This window comes from Porites lutea, chromosome 7, assembly GCF_958299795.1.
Source record: "Porites lutea chromosome 7, jaPorLute2.1, whole genome shotgun sequence".
In the NCBI taxonomy this organism is placed as follows: domain Eukaryota; kingdom Metazoa; phylum Cnidaria; class Anthozoa; order Scleractinia; family Poritidae; genus Porites; species Porites lutea.
Window position 1 is genome coordinate 24,058,059 of NC_133207.1, and position 7,967 is coordinate 24,066,025.

The 7,967-nt window shown below is 53.3% G+C and overlaps 2 protein-coding genes across 2 annotated transcripts; both read right to left on the reverse strand.

Moving 5' to 3' along the window:
• Positions 1-726: 726 nt before the first annotated feature.
• LOC140944647 (uncharacterized) lies at positions 727-1,440 on the reverse strand. The gene has a single exon (XM_073393767.1). The coding sequence runs from the start codon at positions 1,438-1,440 to the stop codon at positions 727-729; it is 714 nt and encodes a 237-aa protein (XP_073249868.1).
• A 1,126-nt stretch (positions 1,441-2,566) lies between these two features.
• Positions 2,567-3,943, reverse strand: LOC140944648 (uncharacterized protein F54H12.2-like). The gene is made up of 2 exons (XM_073393768.1): positions 3,286-3,943; positions 2,567-3,198 (listed from the first exon to the last, which is right to left on the reverse strand). The coding sequence occupies exons 1-2, from the start codon at positions 3,941-3,943 to the stop codon at positions 2,567-2,569; spliced, it is 1,290 nt and encodes a 429-aa protein (XP_073249869.1).
• Between the last annotated feature and the right edge of the window lie 4,024 nt (positions 3,944-7,967).

Sequence of the window (7,967 nt, forward strand, 5' to 3'; positions counted from 1 at the left end):
TCTTCATACACGGTGGTCACCGTATTGGTATGCGTGATATTGCGAATGCGTCTCCCTCGCGCCCGTTCTTGGGCATCTTCATTCAACAAATCCAACCGTCGCCTTAAGCCTCGTCCTCGATCGTCATCATCATCTTCATCTTCATCCTCCGACGGAGGGGAAGAATCGGGGGACGGTGGAGAGGGCACACGGGGACGTCGTCGCGGTTGTTTGGCGGCCACGGTGGGACGACCCGTTGGGGTTGTCACCGTGGACGTGGTGGTCCTGGTGCCGGCTCCAGCACTACGTCGGGACGTAGAGGGGCGGGAGGGAGCCGTGGTGGTCGTGGCGGTAGTGACAGGGCGTGGTCTGGGTCGTCTGGAACTGCTGGTGGTGGTAGTGGCTGTGGGACGTGTGCGGGTGGACGTGGTGGGACGGGTTTGGGTGGCGGTCGTGGTGGGAGCCGTGGTGATCGTGGGTGGTGGTGGGGGCGGTGCCGTGGTGGTGGTAGTGGTGCCTGTACCTGCCACGGGGGGTAAGGTAAAGGCATTCAGGGCATCGTCCACATTGACCGGGTAGGTCAAATTAAAATCCTCAATCTCTTGATCCAATTGGGCTCGATCCACGGGTTGGGTCAATTCCGCCACCATGTCCGTCATGGTACTAAGGTCCCGAAGTACCGAGGGCGAGGTCGGGGACCCCACCCCGGCAGGCGAGAAGGTCGGGGTATCCATGCGCTCCGATAAGTCAGTACGTTGTCCGCCTTCTCTTTGCCGACGGACCCGGGCGAGTTCTCGTTGCAGCTCGTTTTCGAACGGCAGGGACATCCACGGGCAAGGTATGGACTTGCGCCTTGCCTTCTCGGCGCGTTAAATGACTCCACAGACGGTACCGATCATCCGACGCCGGATGCACATCCAACATCAAATAGCCAAAGGGACGGGACGTGATGCGTTTAAATAGGCGCAAGACTTGACGCCATCGGTCGGGAAAGGCTTGCAGTAAAATAGTGCGTATGCCCGTTTGATCCCGAGGATTCTTGAAGGCCACAATGTAATGCGCGTTGCGATTAATGGTCTTGGCAAATTTACCCGGCGGGAATAAATCTTGCGTCAAATACAACACGGTAATGTTGCGATGATGGGAATCTTTGGTGAACAAATCCAACACGCGTTTGTCCTGTCCCCCTTCTTCCATCAAATCGTCCAAGACGAGCACGCCACCACGCGTCCGGCCAAACCATTGGGTTAAATGACGGGGGTCCGGCAACCCGCGATGAAACTGAATTCCCTCTTTCTTTTGCATACGCTCAAACCGGGGTTGCCATCGGTCGTACGCGTAGACGATCTTCTTGGGTTTGACTTGAAACACGTTCAGGTCCCGTAACCATTGTTCCACTAACTCGCTCTTGCCACTGCCCGACGGGCCCGCGATAATCACACTACTGGGTTGTCGAATCATCCTTCCCACGGTCGAGGGTGACGTCGATAATGACCCGTGGCCCCTTTCGCGCCCATACGTTTATACCGTTTGTCACGTCCCAATTTGTCGCCGATTTTATACGCTTTGGCCAACACGCTCATGATCCCTCGCCCGTTTTGACGAAAGCGGGGTCGTCGGGAGGAAGGGCGCTGTCGTCGTCGTCTGGGCATGCTGTCCAATACTCGCGGTAGAGGCGTGGCGATTCGTTTTGAATCAAGTGTTCCATCGTCTCTCTTAAATGCGTTTCTTTCAGGGTGTCCATGTACTGTTTGAGCGCGACCCAATCTTGGTCTTGAGCCAGCGTGCGGGCTATGAGCCAATGGTACCCATCCCAAGCATCCACCCCTTGGACAGTGTTCACCCGCTCGATAGGGTGGGACCACCAATACAAGGTTTCTTCTATGACGAAGGCGTCCGTCACCCGTTGGACATCCCCTCGCGTAATCATGATGAAATGACCATTCGTTCACAGCACCTCTCGTTTTATGGTGTTTTTTATTTCTTAACACTCACAAGGATTACAAAGCATAAAGGCCTGGCGGCTCACATTCTTTTGCCCTCCCTCCTCTGGGCGGGCATCGACTTCATCTTGGACTTCTTGTTTAATCACCCGTTTCAAGCGATCGGCCACTTTCTGATCATTCAACACTAAATTGTCACAACTCCATTGCCCCAAAAACTCTTGATAGGACTGGCCTTGGGCTCGGGCTTTCAGGAAAAATAACGCATAATGGCCACAGGTCTGACTATCCAAGGCTTGCAAGGTCTGGTCACTGCGGATCAGGTGCTTCCATTGACTCCACCATTGGTGCAGGTCGGGGTGGGTGTACACGTGCAGGGGCAACCCATAACTGTCAAAGATTTCGCACTTGTTCTGTTCCGTCCACAGACCCAACCAATGTTGTCCCGGTTCTCCCGCTGGATCCGTGTTGACAATATAGGCTTGACGGATACTCTTGGGGGGTGAACGGGGTAACTGGTCGGCGGGGTACACGCCATGAAACACGCGTCGCAAGGTGGGATCTTCGAGGGCCAACGTGCGCAGCACCCTATCACTGAGCGCCACAAACTCCATGCCCGGTGTCTTCTATCTTCTGAGTCCACTTCAGCCGTTGATGTTGTATTTTATACCTCCCATGTGATTGATCTCATACATGTTTTCATACTCGCTCCAGACCAACACAGTGATGTTGTGACCCACTGCAGCAGCAAAATCAATGATCAGTCGCACATTGCCCGATTGACGGGGGTTGCGATACTGAGGATCATCGGCTTTTCCACTGGGCACATTGTTGAACAGGAACAATGTGCAGTTCTTGCCTTGTCCCCAATCTCCAGGCAGCAGGAGGGGAATCTTATCTTCATTGTAGGCACCCATGGCTTGTAGAAATCGATCGTACCCCAACAGATCTTCATAGGCTTGATCTCCTGTCAATTGCAGGGTTCTGTAAGGGTATTCTTCTCCATTCAAGGTCTGACGTATTTGGGTGACCCCAAACTTTTCAAAGGCAAAGGGGTAGCGTTGTAGGTTTCCATTGAAGGCATCGGAATGCAATAACCCGACCATCACTCGGTCAGGAAATCGACCCACAAACACATTGTCTTGTTCCCATTGGGTGGTGCGTCCATCAAAGGAAAAGGTACGGATTTCGCTCCGCACCACGGGGTAGCGGGCAATTTGTTTGCCCAGCTGTCTTTCTTTCTGCAGTCTCACATAGACACTGGCATTCAAGGTCACTTTTCTCATCAACAAAGTGACTTTGATGTCTTCTGGGTGAATGGCTGGAAATTTCTTGGCGACCAAGGTGCCTTTGTTGGGGGTACCTAGCAAGTAGACAGTGTTGGGGTTGAGGAAGAGTTCTATGTCCATCTGGATATTGGGGACCAACAATTTGCCTGTCTTGAGGGGTGCCAAATGGGGACGGATGAGGAAGGTGTGCCAATGCTCAGTCAGTAATCGGCTCGTCAAGGCTCTCAATTCTGTATTGCCACTCCAGTTGGCATTTGTAGGGACATCCGAATTGGCGGCGGTGGCTCCCATGACATTCACCACATTCAGCTGATTGACCCATCCTTGCGGGGCTAACTTGGTGGCCCCTTCTTCTCGGTTGAAGTTCAGGAGGGTTTCTAGGTAGGCTCTGTAATGGTAGGTGTTGCTCTGTTCCGTCATGAGGACCCCATTCATGCTCAGGGTGATATCTCGAAAGATGGTGTGTCCAAAATTGTTGACGCAGTACACATGTCTCGATTCGTTGCCATCCGAGATGAGTAGCCCCTCATCCAAGCCAGTATACCCAGCGGCTGGATTGGTCAGACGGACTTTGACTTTGAATCGGAGAGAATCGGTATCGTAATAATCGTCGGAGCCCGGGATGGAGAACGTGATGGGTTGGATGCCTGTCAAGGCGGGTTGAAACTCCACCTCCCGAGAGGCTTCGTACCGATAATCCACATCGGGCACGTCAAACAATTGGAGCGACATGATGCGGTCTGTCCCTGGGGTTCAACGTTGTCCTCTTTTTATACCATTTCTCAGTCTGTACCAATCATGAATGGGATGGGCGGAGGGAAAAGGGCGATGAGGAAAATCGATGTGGATGCGTTTTTTTAACTTGCGGAAGACGTTGCCCCCTTTCATCCGTTGCCTCCTGGCTTTGGCTTGGTTGGCCCATAACACCTGTCTGAGATCCCCCCCTTTCATCTGGCGCGCATATCGAACCATTCTCTTCTCCATGTAGAGGGGGTCCGTCAGGCGAGAGGAGGTATGCATCAAGGGATAGCGCGCCGTCATCGACTTGCCAAAGATCGTGCCCCCGACTTGGTACGGCGAGATGAACCGTCCACGGGCGCGTTGCCGTCGAATGCGATTTTGCGTTTTGAGAAAACCACCCACGCGTACCATGTTTAACGTCCAAAGATGTCCCGTACACGTTGAGTCGCTCTTTTATAGGTTTTTTTGGCTTGGTGTTTGCCGCCCGCCCAGGCCATGGCAGGGGCTTTGCGTTTTAAGCCGCGGGTGAGTTGCCCACGTTGATCCGCCCATGTGGCCGCAGCACTCTTGCCTCGTTGAATATCTTGTAATCCCGCTTGCGCTTGCTGCAGGATCATAGGCCCAGCCAGTTTGATCAAGTCTTCGGCTAACCCTTTCCCGTCTTGCGGGGTGAGCACGGGCGTGTGGTACCGCGTTAAACTGCCTCCGCGCATTTTGTCGGTGTCACGTCGAAGGTGCTTTTGGGTCCCTCGCGTGGCGCGAGTGGCTTTTTATAGCTGTTTGAGACCGATGGTCACCAAGGTTTTGCCTGGGGGTAAGATGGCCAGGGGTCCACCGGTACTGGCAATTTCCACTTCTAAAATATCCAATTGTTGTCCTCGCACTTTGATCCATTGATGGTGCAGGGGTTCCGCGGTGCTTTCCCCATCGCCGGTTCTCAACAATTGCACTTCCCGCAACAAGGGAAACTTGCCACTCCCCACCACCGTGGATTCCACCAGATCCGAATAGACCATGACGGTGCGTTTACGGGTCCCCACAATCTTTTCAAAGGAAGCATTCAGGTTGTTGATCTGCCATTCGAAGCCCATGTACAATCTCATCCATACCACTTGATCCATGGTCACGATCGTAAAGGCTCGGCTAGTCGCCCTCACCCCCATGTACTGCTCGCCTTCCCAATTGTAAAACTGCCGATTTCGACTGCCCACTGGACTAGTGGTCTCATTATAGGTGTCTGTCGGTGCCGTGAATTGCAAATTGGGCCCCAAGTCAAAGGAACCTGTGACATTGGCTGTTTTGCCTGTCTTTCTGGTCAACAAGCCAAACTTCAGGGCAATGTCCAAGTTGATGTAAAATTCCACCACGTTGGCTTGGCGTTGATCCGTCAAATCTTTTTGGGGCACTCCATGAATCACCAGGGCATCCTCTTTCCACGTCAGTCGGGGCATCGCGTGTTTTTTGATGCTCACGATCGGTTTGGAATCGCGATCAACCACCATCACATTTTGTTGTTGTTCCACCAGTTTTTTCTGGACATAGTTATGCACTTCTTGACTCACGCGTTTCCAAAAATCCGTCCCGGTGGCCACGATTTGATTCAGGTTCATGATATCTTCCAATTCGATTTGGCCCTGGAGTATAGGGGCCGCTACCCGCAGATACCCGGAGGTGGCTGGGTTGCCTGTGTCTGTCCATTTACGGATGATTTGTGGGTACTTGAATCGAACGACTTTGGTATGAGGATCCGCGGCGATGATGGCATTGCTCTGGCCTTGATCCGGGACGGTCAGGGACATCAAGGAGGCATGCCACCCCGCGCCCGGTAACACCAACCGTTCGGGCAATCGCACCTTGAAACTGTTGTTGGCATTATTGGGAAACTCGTCAGTAGGATCGCTGACCAGCGTCAGGCGTTTAATCTCACTCATGATGAGGAGGAGTGGTCCCCTCTGAACAGGAGCAGGGTCCTTTTATAGCCATTGAGCCACTTTCTGTTTGCTGCGAGGGACGCGTCCTACCACGGAATTGAAGGTCGATTGTTTGGGATGAAAACACACTTGCTGGGCAATGTTGGGAAAGGCCCGGGCTAATTCCATCAGGGTCATGCACGTCTTGGGTTTGGGGGGTTTCTTCTTGCGCATCGGGGGATGACGCCCCGCACGTCGGCGTTGTTGTTTTTTCTTGGAGGGGGACCGCAACGCCCCTCGTTTCTTGGCATACGCTTCGGCTCGATGGTAGGCATTGGCGTACGCCCATTGCTGCTTAGTCGGACTAGCCAATTTTTCCCACCACGGTTGGGTTCGCCGTTGTTCGGCCGCTTTCTTCTGAATGAATTTCAGTACGTCGGCGTCGTTGGTGGGCGAGGGGGTGTAACTGGCGCGTGGTCGACTGGAATCCGCCTGCACTTCATCGAGAAACCGGACCCGCTTTTTTCTTTTTCGAGGCGTGATTTTGACGCGGACCATGGTGATCGGGAATCCAACTATCGTACTTGGCCGGCCACCCTTTCCACCGGACCAATACCCGGCGTCCTTGGCGTTTCAACACTTTTTCGACCCGAAATAACGAGTCGTCCGACACTTGCACTTTTTGAACATCAGGTTCGTAAAACGTGCCTTTTATAGGTGTGCCGTCCCATTCACTGAGTCGATACGTGACGATCGGATGACGACGAACGTGCGTGACCACAAACACTTCTTCCGTCCACCCGGGCAAATACCCTTTTTTGAAAGGACGATGTTTCTTGTTGAGACGCACCCGATCCCCGACGCGACATTTGGGGGGTGGGGTTGTTTGCTCCAATCGCTCGCCGTAGAGTCGGTCCCACACCTCCGGGACTGTTTGGGGGGTGACTTGATGCGGGGCCAGTCCAATACTGCGATGCTGGGTGTGATTGTAGGTATGAATCAAGGGTTGTAAGACGTCCACGTACCGTAACGTATTGTGGGCGGTGAAATACCGGTACATGCGTTGTTTCAACGTGCGATGCCATCGTTCCACCACGGAGGCCTTGCTATCCCCAAACGTGTAAAAATGATGCCACCCCTGTTGCTTGAACCAGGCTTGCACTTTTTTATTCAAAAATTCTTTGCCTTGATCCGTCTGTACGCGGAGCGGTCGTCGCGGCGAGGCTTGTCGACGAATCTTGTCCAACCCTCGGAGCATCTCCGTGCTGCTTTTGGATTTGATGGGGACGGCCCAGGCATACTTGGACAGGACGTCGATCACCGTCAACAAATAGTTGTTGCCCTGATTCCATCGACGGAGTTTTTGCATGTCGACCAAATCCATTTGCCATTGTTCGTCTCGGTCAAAGACCAACGTGGGTGCGGTGGGAAACCGCGTCCGTCGGGGTTTGTGGAGGGTATAACTCAACACCGATTGGAGAATCTGTTGGGCTTGCGGGGTTTTCAATTTATGGGCTTGGGCAAAGGGTCGGACCCCGCCCAAGGCCCCGGGTTGCTGGGGATCTTCGTAAGCGCGTGGCCACGACATCAAGACACTGACACCTTATGATAGCCAATCACGGTCTTTAATACTTTTTTTTCACACACCTACATGATTTTTTTTTTCAAAACAAACACGAGCTACCAAAGTTCTTATGCAAATGGCGCGTCCTCTCCCGCTCCCTCTCCTTGGCTTGGATGGCTTCCCCAAACTGATTAGCCCACGGCCAATGCCTCTCCACCAAGTCCCTCTCTGAGTTTTTCAGCAAGGGAACGGCAGGCATGCCCCATGGTCTGACGGACGCCTTCTCATAGTCATGGACCTCAGGGGGTGTGTCTTTTACCCATCGTCTCAGGGTGGGTTGCGCTTGTTCTCGGGGGGACCACAGCGGACCATGGAGCCATTGAAAGTAGCCACAGGGGTCTTGGCCTGGGAGAAAACTGCCACAACTGAAAAACACTTTCTGGTAATTCTTGCTGGTTCGGCTCAATTTCATCCTAGGGACCAACCCACATTTGCACTTGAGCTCCCCTCGTTGCAATCGGGCCCGGACTTGAGGGTGCGT

Coding starts and splice junctions, on each gene's coding strand:
- LOC140944647 (XM_073393767.1), bottom strand. CDS start 1,440: ATGATTCGACAACCCAGTAGTGTGATTATCGCGGGCCCGTCGGGCAGT.
- LOC140944648 (XM_073393768.1), bottom strand. CDS start 3,943: ATGTCGCTCCAATTGTTTGACGTGCCCGATGTGGATTATCGGTACGAA. Junction 3,199..3,285: donor CAACACTGTCTACTTGCTAG/GTACCCCCAACA, acceptor TGATGAGAAAAG/TGACCTTGAATGCCAGTGTC.